Here is a 14,796-nt window from a genome sequence, read left to right as displayed (position 1 = left end):
TAGAGAGTTACAAAAGAGACAGACAAAAGGTGTGGCAAAACTCTCCTCACTCTCCCCTGCTCCCCTCAGCAGTGCATTTTAGCCTACCTGTTGTGCTCCCCACTCTGTCTCTGGTGAGTCCTCTCAGCCCCCACATCTCTGTACCCCAGTTCTGTACCCCAGTATACATAAATAAATAAATATTTTTTAAAAAATGCCTATCTTTGTGAAGGTTACATTCTAACAAAAAGCACAGATGATAAACAGATATCTGGAAGTGCTGTGAAACAAAAGCAAAGTGAAGAGCTTAAAGTAGTGGGAATAAGCTTACTCTGAAGTCAATCTAAGCTTCAAAGTGCCAGGTTAGTGTTGTATACTTAGCCATGCTTAAGACGGTTATCATTTTCTAAATTTTGGGGTAATTTCACTTGAAAGCAAACATGGGTCTGCGTGTGGGCACTTGCTTATGTATGAATGTGTGTGGATGTGGGAATATACATTGTTCAGTCATGAATGTGTGTGTTTCAGTGACAAATACTTACCTTGCCGTCTATGATAAACCCGAAGAGCCCTCAGATTCGGAATATTATCTCTCAAGATTACTTTGTTATCCCCAGTGGTTTTTTCAACTCTTTCAATGACCTCATAGACTGCATCGGTATAATAAAGGAAGGGACCATAGACAGCAACTCCCCAGGGGTGGGAAAGATGGTTTACCAGGATCATTCGATTTGTACCGTCCACATTTCCTCTTTCAATCTAAAAGAAAAAAACAATCAGTACTGACTGACTCATGGTGAAATGAGGGAAACATTTAATAATAATGCTCTCTTAATAGTAATACTTCACAATTAGATAGCTAGCTATCCTTTACAGTTCTTTTTCATATTTTTTTTTTCTAATTTGACAGTTAAAACCACACAGTTTACTTACTAGGTGAGGCAAGCAAATGTCATCACGTCCCATCACTGATAATGAAACTGGAGATCAAGTCAGTCAGCTTTCTCAGACAGTATGGTGAACCAAAAGAGATAAACCTCTAGTACTTACTTGTATACTCTGGTCAGGAATACACATTTAATGCCTAATAATTCATTTCTAACAGGATTAGACTGGCTCCAGGTTTAATATCTTCACCAGCTATTTCTGTAATGGGGATAGGAAACATGTTCCAGACAGAAGACAGCAAGACTGGATGGGACAAGGGGAATGATGTTATTGTAAAGCAGATAGCATGCTTGGATCAAAATGACTTCAGTAAGCTGGAAAGAATTCATAAGAATGAAGTTCCTAAAAACAAATGACAGGTACTCTATTTCTGCAATAAAACAAACTGTAGACATAGCTGGTTTAATTTCATTCCAAAAATCTGTCTCAAGTGCCTCCTCTGAGCCAGGATCTGAGCTGAGTAATGGAGTGACAGGTGAGGTCTGATTCACTGCCTCATTGGACAAGGGAACCTAGCAATTCTAAGATCAGTTTATGCCATAAAAATGTCCAAAAGTTTCTTTTCCTGTAAGTGGCACTATGTGATCTATAGAAATGGTTCATTACTCACTTGACCCAGAAAACCCTGTAAAATCATGCAAATCAAGTTGTTCAAATCTTCATGTTTATTTGAATGCAAGTCCAAAATGTCACCAAGTTCCTGAAAGATGCCTCCCTACAAAAGCAGCCTTCTAATTACCAGGATGTAGTTGGTAGGTGTGCTCCGGTCAGACACTGGGGTTGTACACAGGCCAGTGGAGCAAAATGAGAGTCAAACTTCTTACTGCACACACTTAAAAATGCAAAGAGCAATAATTAACTTAAGGATTTAGATGTAGATTCCCTGTCATTAAGTCCATCCAGGTGAACAAAGCCCCCAAAACGAATCATAAAACTTACAGAGCTCAAGATCCCATTTAACCCATAAGAGATTTCTCCCTACCACGCTTACATGATATTTGCTGAAAAAGAAGAGTTCCTAAACCAGAAAAGGAGGTTTCACAGAGGAATAAAATTTAGGAAAATGAAGAAATAAAATTTAGGGATAAATGCAGCATAAAATAAAAGTAAAAGCTGGGGACATGTAGGTGAGGGGTGGGAATTGCCAGAAATTATAGAAGGCATAAGGATGGCAGCTACTGAGGATGACCACAACGAGATTAGCTGATCAGACTCAGACATTTCTCTAGGCCATGATTCTAAGCACTAGTCAAACCCATTAATTGTAGCTTTAGGAAGATGACATGTCTCCAACAGGAAATACCTTCTCAGTAATGAGGTCCACAGCCTAGTCAAGGCTAGAGTTAAGTGACTTAAATAGTGGAGGTGGTAGAAAGAAGCTGGACCTAAGAGAACAGGCAAAATATGAATTGCCAGGATTTTATGAAGATTGAGGAAGGAGAATGAAAGGAAATGTAAGTGATCCGACCTAGGAGAAAGGATGCAGAGTCACACCACTAACAAGCTCGCAGATTCAGGGCATAGTGATGAGGAAGTAGGATGGGGGTGATGGACAGCCCTGCCTGGAGCATGCTAAGTTGTACACAGAAATCACACCATGTGGTAAGAGCTTCCACAGCATTACACTTGTGCATCAAAGTCTACACAGTGTTACCATACACATAACTACTTTTTAAATCTCAAAGTTTGGGCTCTCCCTGGTGGTGCACTGGGTTACAGCACAGCACTTTGAAGCTATCCACAGCCAAAGCAGCACGAGTTTGATCCCTGGCCAGGGAGCTGACCCATATGGCTCAGCAGACCTCTCCAGTTTCACCCACTGCTCCCCTCAGCAGTGTATTTCAGTAGATCTGCCTGTTCTGCTCCCCACTCTGTTTCTGTGAATCCTTTCACCCCACACCGCTAGCCTGTACCCTAGTTTTGTATGCATAAATAAATAAATCTTTAAAAAATAAATAAATCTCAAAGTTTATTAACACTAAAAGTATATATTCGAAGTAAAATTAGGTCTTGTGGAACTAACAATGAACTGAAAATCAACCCTACTGCACAATATTATGGAGTGCATCATGTCAAGGACAGATCTGAAACCACTACTCTTTAAAAAGCAAAGAGACCAGCTCTCATTCAGTGTAACATCCAAAGCAATACTTTAATTAATCAATAATTATTACTGTGTACCTTCCATCTGCCTAACATTACCTCTGCTGCATCAGCACAGCAGCAGAGTTCAAATTCTATGAATGAAATTATGTAGTCTTCTTCATTTTCTATAACAATGAATTTATCTTAATGTTTAAAATTACCAGGAAAGAGAGTTTTCACATATGTATGAACCACTTTAACACATTAGAAAAGGCTATATAGCTACTTGAGGCACTGACCTCTAAAGCATGTCATATTTTTTTTTTTAAAGATTTTATTTTATTTGTGCATACAGAACTGGGATACAGGCCAGAGATGTGGAGGGTGAGAGAATTCACCAGAGACAGAGTGGAGTGCAGAACAGGCAGATCAACGAAATACACTGCTGAGGGGAGCAGCGGGCGGGTCAGGAGAGGTCTGCCACGCCATGTGGTCACCTCCGGGGCAGGCGGGAATTGAACTCATGAGGAAGCGGCTTTAGATTCTCAGTGCTGTGCTTTAACCCACTGCGCCACCAGGGAGGGCCTAAAGCATGTCATATTTTTATCTTAGATTCTATAGTTGGAGAGTAGAGAATTGTGAATGAAAAGAATTGATATTACTAACACCTAAAACAAAAGGTTCTTAAAGGATAAATAAGAAATGGTGAAGGGTAGAATTTGACTTTTAGCAGTGAACCTAGTTTAGTCTATATAAACATTGATTCTCAGTGGTGAATACTTGAAAGTTATACTATACTGCAATGCTATTTAATTTTTTTTTAAAAAAAAAAGGGGGAGGGGGAAACCAGGAAAGAAAGAAAAACAATTATTTTATTGTGAAGAAAAATAAATAAGAAAAAATAATAAGCATCACTTTATGAGGAACTATACATATATTATAAAGGACTAGACTTCAGGATATGTTTGGGGGGGGGAAGAATTGTTGGGAGGAAAAGCAATAAAGCACTGGTGCAAGTTGCCAGGTCAGGCTGCTCAAGTCATGTAAATTCAAAAATGTAGCTAAATAAACTGAACAGTGTTCTTACCACTCCCCTGCTGGTGACTGCCCAGTAGAGTTTCTGCTCTTCAATGTCAAGAGTAATAGTCTCCAGATGTTCAAGTTCCCCAGAGAAGAGGATTTGTGAAGATGTGCCATCCATGTTAACACTTGCAATCTTAGCAGGAACCCCACTGTCAGTTCCTTGGTCTGACCAGTATAGTTTTCTACAAACATGAAAAACATCAACATTTAATAAAACAGAGGTGGATTAGGTTGAATGGCATCTATAGTTTAAATATTTGAATAAAAATATGTATGTATTGTCCTCAAGATACACACAATTCAATGGACGAAATCTCAAGAGTCAGTATCTCACACATGATGAGAAGGAAGAGTTGGCTAGTGTTCCATCACTATATAGTTCTAGCTATTATTGCTATGTGGGCCATTTGGAATGCTATCGAAAAGAGGAAGCTACCATCTTCCATTAGTGGGTTATCTTTTATCTCATACAGGTAGAAAGCTTATGACTAAGATCCTTCTGACTATCAAAGATCAATCCCTTTCAATGAACCATGGACTATCCATTACTCTAGGAAAGATAAAGTTAATGTAAAGCCTCTCATTTAATTCTTCAAATAATCATCTACCACAAATTTTCTTATCCAGTCTGAAATCTGTGATGAAATTTAATGCACTTTTCTGAGAATGGAATGCTTTTAGCATGCTCAATCAGGATATGTAAACCTTTTTTTCTACTGTTAAAAAAAAAAACTAATAGCCTAGACACATTAATCTGTATACATGAACTCTAGTTACCACACACAATTGTCAAATTCATGATATGGAAATTTCATGAAAAATATATGAAGAGGCCCTCCCTGGTGGTGAAAGAGGCTGCTTCAGTGTTAGTTCATCCCCACCCGAGGGTGGCAGACCTCTGCTGTCTGGCCCGCTGCTCCCCTTAGCAATGAACGTCAATCTGCCTGTTGTGCTCCCCACGCTGACTCTGATGAATCCTCTCATCCCCTGCACCTCTGGCCTGTACCCACATCTATATGTATAAATAAATAAATCTTTAAAATATATATATATGAAGAATTTCTTTCCATTTCCACTGAGAACATACCTTCTAGATTTGAATCTACATTTTAATTCCATTATATGTCACTTCCTGCTATAGTCACAATAAGTTCACAGCCTCTTACACTCTTTTTCTCTCAGGTCCTCAAACCCCTTAATTCTTTTCTCTTTTTTTATAAATATATTTTTTACATTATTCTTCATTTTGTACATGTTTTTATCTTGGTTATAATCCCCGTGGATTTCCCACCACCATTTCACCCACGTGCCATCACCATAGTATGTGCTCTTTCCACCCCAGTTTTCATCTTGTTCCCCTTTTCACTCCCATAGAATGTCTCTGATTTATAGTTGTTAGCTGATGTTCTTTCTTACTTCATTAAGATTACTGCTCTGCTTTGACCAAACTCTCCCATCTCTTCCCTGACCCTATTTTATTTCTCCTTTTGAGCATGTTCTTTGTCCTTAAACCTTCCTGACCTCCCAGATCTCCTGTTGCTCTATGCTTAGACCATTTTACTGTCTTTATTTATTATTACCTTGTGCTTACCTAATGCTAGGTTCCTGCTGTTATTTTCTTTTTCCTCTCCAAAACATATCTATGCAATATCACAAAACTCCTGTGAATTCTGAATTCATTAAAAATTTGTTACCAGGCCCTGCCCAGTGGTGCAATGGATTAGGACCCAGCACTGCAAGCTGATCACAGCCACTTCAGTGTGAGTTGGATCCCCACCCCAGAGATGATCTACATGGCATCACAGACCTCTCCTGACCCGCCCACTGCTCCCCTCGGCAGTGTACTTTGTCGATCTGCCCTATCCTGCTCCCCACTCTCTCTGGCAAAGCCTCTCATCACCCCTGCACCTCTGCCTTGTACCTCAGTTCTGTATGAATAAATAAATAAATCTTTTTTTAAAAAAAATTGTTACTAAATCTTAACCCAGAACTCTCATCCTTAGCTGACTTTTTGTCTCACTTTCCATATTGGCATTTTCATTCCTATGATTTATCAATTTCTAATTCCCACCCTGTTAATTTCACTGTCAATAATTTTTCATCACATATCTTTAATCTGACCCTAAAAATATGTTCTAAATTCCCTGTCACACTTTGACCTACACCTTTATCTTTTCCTAGTTTTTCAATACCAAAATCCTGAAGAGAAGTCAGTTTCTTGCTTTCCATTTACACTCAACCCCATTATATCTCTAAAGAACATCCTCCCTCAAATTTCACAACCCCTCTAAAAATCATAATTGCCTTTGCCCTTTATTACCAACCATCCCCAGTGATATTTTTCAGCAGCAACTGATTGACTATAACTTTCTCAAGACTTACTCTTTACTAAAAGTATAAAACATTATATCCATTATATCCTGTCTCTTCTCTGGCAAAATGCTAGATTGTCCCCCTTGACTCCCAATCCAGCTCCCAATGAAACTCATCTAAATATCTTAAAATAATCTTAAATCTTAATAAACATAGTCATAATCCAACATACTCTTAAATGTGCTCTCCCTTTTCTGCCTCTTTGCTTTTGACTGTCTTCACAAAATGGAGATATCTTCAAAGTTCACACTGCTTAGGGAAATTCTATGTATCTTGTAAAATACCTTGTAAATGGCATCACATTCCTCAAGCTGAAAATCTGTCTCTGTACAGAACTCTTATCATATAGTCTCTCTTACAGCTCAATAATATATACTTATGGGTTACTGGCTTTTATTAAAAGGCCTTCTCCTTACTGAGCTATAAATTCTTGAGGTTACATTCTTTTAATCATCTTTCTATGCAGCCCAAATGCCCCCACTTTGGTTCTACAGCAGAGTCTTTTTTTACTCATCTTATCTAATGTCTTCCTCTTCTGAGTAAAAAGCTCAGTTACGTGCCCTGCCTTCTTGCAGCTAGCTATGGCCATGTGACTGAATTCTAGATGAAGGCATGTGAGCAGAAGTGGATGTATTACTTGGAGGCCTGGCCCATAGAAACCATCTAGTTAGTGTATTCCTGTAATTTTGAAAGATCCCATAATCTTAGTTCCCTGAAGGACTGAGTAGAACTCCCCTCATCTTTTGCCCAAATTTCTATTTTCTTTGAGTCATTATACGTTTTGATTACTATTCATTTCAATAGTTCACAACACCTAAGATAAATAAATGTTTAATGAAGGAAAAATTAGCTGCTTTACCTCCCATTTGGTCAACTGCTCCTTCTGCTAAGCCCTCTCTATTTACAACCACTCTGCATACCTATCTGTTTCTGGATTCAATGCTCCCCAAGTTGCAATCTATTCTCTACTCACTGGAAGTCTTCTGATTCCTTAATACTGCTTTTAAATTTTACCTACCCCCTTAAGAAACTTTCCACATTCATTCAAAATCAACATCAAAATTCATTCAAAGTCTTTGTAATTCCTGCTTGTTTAGAATTAAGCTTACTCCTCTGTTAATAATTTAAGGAAAAAAGAACAAAACACAAATTGCATCCTTTATATTAAATATAACTCAGAGCCATTTCTTTTTCTCACTTGATATTTCTGTTTTTCAAATGTTGGCATATGAAGTCAGAAAATACCCTAAGTCTGAAATCTTCCACTCTACCACACCACAACATTAACAAAAACATTGCCTTTTTTTTTTTTTATGAAAACTCACCCTTTAGCAGGATCAATAGTTATGCCAACTGGAAAACCAACACCAAGAGCTGTCCCATCATTGGTAATGAGTGTTTTTCTGTACCTGACATCTCCCCGTAGGGTGAAAACCTACAACATAAAAATCACTTGTTAGAACTAAGTGTCATAAAAGAAAAATCAAAGAAAGCTGAGGTGAAGGAGAATATATACAACAAATTCTAAATCATAATTAAATTAATGTGAGGATTTGCATAGGATTCACATAATCCTTAATTCTGTTTCAGGGCTATGAAGAAATCCACTCAATGGAAAATGAGTAAAAAAGGCAAAATCACCTCCCAAATTCCTATTTTCAACTCACCTAAATTTCAAGAAAGGAAATGTTCATAGATAAAAGAAAGGTAAAAACAGATAAACATGGGCAAGCATGAAAATCACCGAGAAACTACATGAAGGCTTTCAGAAAACCAGAAGGTCTTCTAGAAATCTGGAAAAGAAATGGGAATGCCACACCCCAGTTAGCATGCAATGGTCCATTACTCCAAAGCGAGCTAAATGCACTGGAGGTTTACGTGAATTCTACTCCAAAATAATAATATTAATTAAAATACTTGAATCCTAAAAAACAAACAAACAAAAAACACTTGAGTCCTAATCCCTGCCCAGCCATGTCTATGTGACCTGAGGTAAGTAAAGTCACCTCTTGGTGTGATAAAATACTTGAATCCTAAAAAATGTCATATGATAATGACATTTTCCATTTAGAGCTCACAGGTCTATGAGATTGCACTGTGAATCAATTATCAAAGAACCCAGCACAAGTGTGTTCACAAAATGCTTCTTATTTTTTATTGATTTATTGGGCACTTACTATGTAGCAGGTATTATACTAAGCATTACCACATCACAATCAGAATCCCAAAACATCACAGAGACATATGGATTGCTAGATGAGAAGCTATTTGTTATAGGAACAATCCTATTTTAATATGCATCTGAGAGTGTCTATGAGGAGAAACAACTAGTAAGTGATTAGAACATACCTACTGATTTGCGGTTTTTCTATAAAGTTGTTTTTCAGTACAAATAGATGATTTATGTATTTATTTACTTCTTTATGCTTTTATTTCTGCCTCTTACATATCCATATACACATACTTTATTCCCTCACTTTTCTCTCTCTTCTTAAATTACTCTCTCCTATCTAGTATCTTTCTGTCATAACTGGAGTGAGGTGATTAATCTCTTTTCAATTTTCCTCTTCCTGTTAAAAGTTGTCTCCTTTCCAAGACCTAAGGATCTCTTTGGTTTAAAAGTAAGTTCCTTCCCTTGATTTATGGGGGGCGGGGGGGGAGGAGAATTAAGCTCTCTCACACACACTCTGTAGGTTTTACTTTCCAGCTACAAAATCATCTTTAGTGAATGGACACACAGCTACCCCTAGTGGAAAATAATTTCTTCGATGTTCTCTTTAATTTTCAAGTTGTAATTGATTGTGAATTACTGGTATGTGGAAAGGTACAGACAGTGAGTGAGCACCAAACTTACTTTCTTAAGCAATTTAACATTCAACTGGTAGAGTCACAATTGGTATCACCAAAGGAGAAAACCAATAAAAAAAAATGAACAGAGCAATTTGTCTCTGGATCATTATTCTTACAGTTAAGTCTTTTATGGTATTCTAAAAATATTGACTATGTGAGAGAATCAGGGCTCTGTATTCACAGGGTAACTTACTGTCATGAAACACATTTACTTACTGAGTTATCAATCCCATATTACAGATAAGAAACAGAAGCTCAAAAAAGTTAAGTAATTCATCCAAATTCAAACAGTCACAAAATGCATTTGTAATCTCAATGTCAAGTAAGTAAGACCTCTACCTGAAATTCCTTTTTCCAAGTTATTTATTCATGCATACAAGAACTGAGGTACAGGCCCAGAGGAGCAGTGAGCTGTGTGAGAGGATTCACCAGAAACAGAGTGGGGAACAGAACAGGTACACTGACCAAGATACACTGCTGAGGGGAGCAGTAGGTGAGAGACAGGAGAGGTCTGCTGCACCACGTGGGTCTCCTCCCTGGCTGGGGATCAAACTCATGCTGCAGTGGCTGCAGATAGCTCCATAGTGCTGTGTTTTAAACCTTCTGTACCAGGGAGCCCCCTCCCTGTTTCATTTGTCAGAAATAAATATTGGTCATCTTTCGAGACTCAGTTCATGAGTAACAACTTATAGGAAGCCTGCCATTCTCTCTCCCCTTAGTTTTACCTCTGTCCCAGTCATGCAGTACTCTATATTCACTATTTGTATCACAGTTATCACATTGGTGCAAGAGATGGTGGTATTTTTCAAGTGGCTACTTCTCAGATATATTAGTTACTGATAAGCATTTTTAAAAGCATTTTATGCATCACTGAATATCAGGACTAACCTATGGAACTGATCCATAGAAAGCAGTTAATATATTTGCTAGCTGAATGATACAAACAAGGTCTTCACACTCCAGTACAAATTATCTTTTCTCTGTATCTGCACTGCATTGTGGGCCCAATTACAAGCTTTAGGTCTATATGGTTAAAGTGGACTTACCATACTTACACATGCATATTACACACTCAGTTATTCTTCAAATGGTGCCTTTTCATTGTAACTAACACTGATGGAGGAGACATATTCCTGCTTTTGGAAAAAGGGAAGACATCTATTTGCAAAGCAAGAGACCAAAAGACAGTAGGGACATATTAACTATCTTAATATGGAGGAAACAGTTAAGACTGTCTTGATTCTGAGTGGACTCTACAGACATGTGAGAGTATACTATTAAGAGTGTAAAAGCATCTTTTCCTATATTTTGATATAAGGGTGATATTTTTAGTTGGTATTATGAAAAATACCTTCTGTCAAAAGGAGCTAATCCAGACTGGGTTTCTAGAGTTGTGGTGTGTAAACAATGACAGAACACCACTTGGGAACAAGGGCAGTGATGATTTAAACCAACTTAACTTCTGGGGAACCTAGGTATTTATCTTAAAAACTATTAAAACCTAAATGCCAAAAAGACAGATGAGTGAACAAGACTATGTGGTGTATATCTACAATGGAATAGTACTCAGCTATCAAAAAGATAAATCCATGCTATTTGTAGCAATATGAACAGAACTTGATGGGATTATCCTACGGAAAATAAGCCAGAAAGAGAAAGGTAAGTGCCAAACAGTATCACTTATATGTGGAATACAGAGAAAACCAAATAAAGAGTCAGACAAAGAGAAACTTTAACACCAACCCTTGAAAGCTGATCACAGAGCTGAAGCATCCAGAGGAGAGGGGTGAGGGAAAGGAGGGGTGAGAAGTGGGTGGAGAGAGAGTGCAATGGACTATATTGGAGGACTATGAGTACTTCAGTAGTAGGTGCTCTGTGAATATACCTGAGAGGAAGTCTTATACATCCAAAACAGTAACAAGAATGTAAACTCTTGGTAAATTTATCTTAAAGATAAATTTAAACCAAAAAGGGCAGGAACCAAATGAGGTGAGGATTAAGTAAGATGGTGTTTGCAAAAGACCTTAGTAAATTGTAAGGCACTATTTTGATGCAAGTCTACTGAATATGCTAGAAATTAAACTCTTGGCTTCTGTGTAAGTTCCTTATCTTCAACACCATTCTGAATGCCTCCAAAAGACAGCTGGTACCACTTCTGAGCAATGGAGAGTCACTATGCACAGCCCTGCTAACCATCCAGCTCACAAAATACACCCTGTGCTTTAGGAACTTTCATTTTCAAAAGTATCATGAATTAATAATCCCTTACAGGTTTAACCTTGTCTCAAAATGGAGCAAACCAATACTATCAAGTTATCTCTGAGTTATTCATGTGATTTCATACTTATATCCCATCTAGAATTTCTCCTGGGAATTAGAGTACTTATCACAAAAAGGAGAGCATCAAAGGCATTAGAATCAAGTTTCTACTTTCTGTTTCGTTGTTTAAAAACTGTATTGGAGCCAATGAAAGATTTTTATCTAAAAACAGAGATAACCTATAAATTTGGTTTAGAACTGAAATAGAACTGAAAATTTGATGAGGAAAGATAATGAAAATTCCCTTTATGCTACATTCCTTACATAATCTTTTTATGGTTTTTAAGGATTTATTTATGCATATAGAACTGGGGTACAGGCCAGAGATACAGTGGCGGTACAGAGACAGAGTGGGGAGCAGAACAGGCTGACTGATGAAGTATACTGCTGAGGGGAGCAGCAGGCCAGACAGGAGAGGTCTGCCACCTCTCCAGAATCACCTCTCGGGCAGGGATAGAACTCATGCTGAAGTGGCTTTAGCTTCTTAGTGCTGTGCTTTAACCCGCTGTGCCACTAGAGAGGACCCATCTTTTTATGTTTTTATATATTACCTCAATTATTTAACATTGATACTTAGGAGGAAACATAATAGGGCAGTAGAACATTCCATAAATCAATTTATTTATTAAAGATTTATCTATGCATACAGAACTGGGGTACAGGCCAGAGGAGCAGGAGCAATGAGAAGATTCACCAGAGACAGAGTGGGGAGCAGAACAGGCAGATCCATGTAGTACACTGCTGAGTGGAGCAGTGGGTGGGCCAGGAGAGGTTTGCCGCTTCATGTGGGTCACCTCCAGGGCCCTGGGATGGAACTCACACTGAAGTGGCTGTTGCTCGCTTGCAGTGCTGCATCCTAACCTGCTGTGCCACCAGGGAGGGCCACCGTCAATTTATTTTTAACTTGGTTTCTCTCCTCAGTTTCAGAGACTTCGCTAGTCAAAACTAATTTCTCTCCCCTTTTGCTTCCTGCTTTGAAATAATTTCAAAATCCATGACAGCATTTCCTGAGAACAGCTCTTACATAAATCAGAGACCAGTGCTTGTGCAAACAGTTTTACGGAACCATTACCTTAATAGACTGAGTCCCAGGACTGGTGTAATAAAAGTTTCTTGATATCCAGTCTAATGCCAGGCTCGTAGAAGATCCCAAACTGGAGAAAGGAATAACCACTGTCCTCTGGGTGCCATCTGTTTTTACTCTGTGTATTTCCCCCTGGGGGAAAATAAAAAAGACAAGAACAGGTGAGCTGTTCCAAGGCCACCAATTTCTGCACAAAAGCTATTTCTTCACAGTAGCTACTGACAGATGCTGTGTTTAACATGCCTCACGCTTGAAGAAAGGTTGAGAGCTCAGCCGTGGGTGGGTTAACACTGCACCATTTTGAAAATACACAGAGTTTGAAGTGTGTCACAGGAATATATGAGGTTCATTCTTATTTGACTACAGATATTTAATTCCTGAATACCATACGCATGCCATAAAAATAACTCAGCCACAGGTGTGAAGCAAGGGGCCAGGAGTCTTTTTTACCTGGAGGTGACAAGCATCAAACACAAAGATCTTCCCTCTGCCTCATTTGTATTCTCTTTACCCCCTTCTACATATGTACAGGGTTCTTTTCTAACGGGTAAGGAAAGGAGTACAACAGGAAGGGAACTGCATGAATGCTCTTATCCTGGAAGCAAAGATTCTGAATAAAGTCACCAGCAGCTTCATCAAATGCTTTTGTGGAATTCTTTTAAGGAACTTCTGCCTTTGTCTTGAGTTATTTCATGTTAGTTAAAATTCTTCTAGAACTTAAAGCACATTGAGAGCAAACTTTGTGACTGCTGCTTCTTGACATGTATCTGTAGTTGGAAGCAGGTAGCTAGTGCAGAGATGTTTAATAAATATTTGCTCAATAAGTAAATAATACCCATTAGTTGAAATGTGCTTATTAGCTGATCTCTGCTAACTTAGAGGTAAAATAACCTATTTCTATACCATTTCCTTTCTATTCACCCAGCAAAAGTTTTTTTCTGTAAAAAGGCAATAGTGCAGATAGGCTTCTCAAGAACAAGTTCTATACTTGTTATTCAAAACTTACTGGATTCTCAATCCAATAGATGAATTGCTCTGAGTCATCAAATTCAACATCATAGCCGTTCCTGATCCCTGATATGGGAACCATGCCATCATTGCTCTTCACCTCAGGATTAAGAGAAATTCCAAAAATTATACTGTATCTTACAGTTATTAAGAAAGGTTGATCATCTGTGAAAATAGCAGAACATCAGTCAAAATTATATCCCACTATTCCAAGACATTTAGAGAACTAGAAGGAAATAGATTGTTATCACCTTATGGGATAAAATGTGATTATAGATTGCAGCAATAACTATTATGCATGGTAGATACTTAATCAAATAATCTGGGACCTTATATTGAGTTTAGCAGATTGCTAGGACACTGGTTTTCCAACTCCACACATAGGGCTTCTGTCAGTTCCTTCCTCTGTCAGTTGCTCCACATTCAACAATAGCACCAGCCACAACAGTCACCCTCATGTGTATGTGCCTCACAGTATGCACCATGCAGACATTCTTTCACTTAATTTATCTCCCTAAGGCTTCATCACCCTGTTTATTAGTAAGTATCCTCCCTGCCAAAGTTTCAAATGAAGTACAAAGAAGTTAAACAATATAACCAAAGTTATACAGCTAAATCTATGTTCTTAATCACTATTCTGCAAAAGGTGCAGACTAGGTAGCATTTATTGAATATTAAATTACAACTAATTCACTTAACTGCAGTAATAAAAAGATGAAAATAATATGATGAAATTCAAAATTATAATGAAATGATACTTAATTACTGATTGTAAGTTATAAATGCTCATTGGTTCAGTAAAATCAAGAACAATTTCACAGGGGGAATTTTAAATTCTACTGGTTCAAAACAGACCTTTTTAATGGATAGTTTTCCTTTTACTTATCTAAGGGAACAAAACTACCATTCTGAAACATGTATTCTACTAGATGTTCATTTCATGAGAGGGCTCTGAAAGCTGAGTGGAAGCTGTTTTTGATATTTTTTTGTAAACATCTCTCTGAAAAGACTCCCAGAAAAACCATAGCTTATTATCTTTTTTTATAGAGAAGACAGAACCTAAATTT

General features: G+C 37.9%; 1 protein-coding gene across 1 annotated transcript in view; it reads right to left on the bottom strand.

Moving 5' to 3' along the window:
* LRP2 (low density lipoprotein receptor-related protein 2) overlaps positions 1-14,796 on the bottom strand; it is a 163,707-nt gene that overhangs the window by 66,439 nt on the left and 82,472 nt on the right. The window contains exons 35-39 of the mRNA XM_004674868.1: positions 13,728-13,894; positions 12,710-12,853; positions 7,794-7,903; positions 4,100-4,277; positions 522-738 (exon numbers count right to left, since the gene is read on the bottom strand). Of these exons, the coding sequence (XP_004674925.1) occupies positions 522-738; positions 4,100-4,277; positions 7,794-7,903; positions 12,710-12,853; positions 13,728-13,894 (816 nt within the window). The remainder of the gene's footprint in view (positions 1-521; positions 739-4,099; positions 4,278-7,793; positions 7,904-12,709; positions 12,854-13,727; positions 13,895-14,796) is intronic.

Source organism: Condylura cristata, unplaced genomic scaffold (assembly GCF_000260355.1).
Source record: "Condylura cristata isolate star-nosed mole 26May11 unplaced genomic scaffold, ConCri1.0 scaffold00002, whole genome shotgun sequence".
Lineage (NCBI taxonomy): Eukaryota > Metazoa > Chordata > Mammalia > Eulipotyphla > Talpidae > Condylura > Condylura cristata.
The sequence above is the reverse complement of the archived record's forward strand: the minus strand, read 5'-3'. Positions and strand labels throughout refer to the sequence as shown.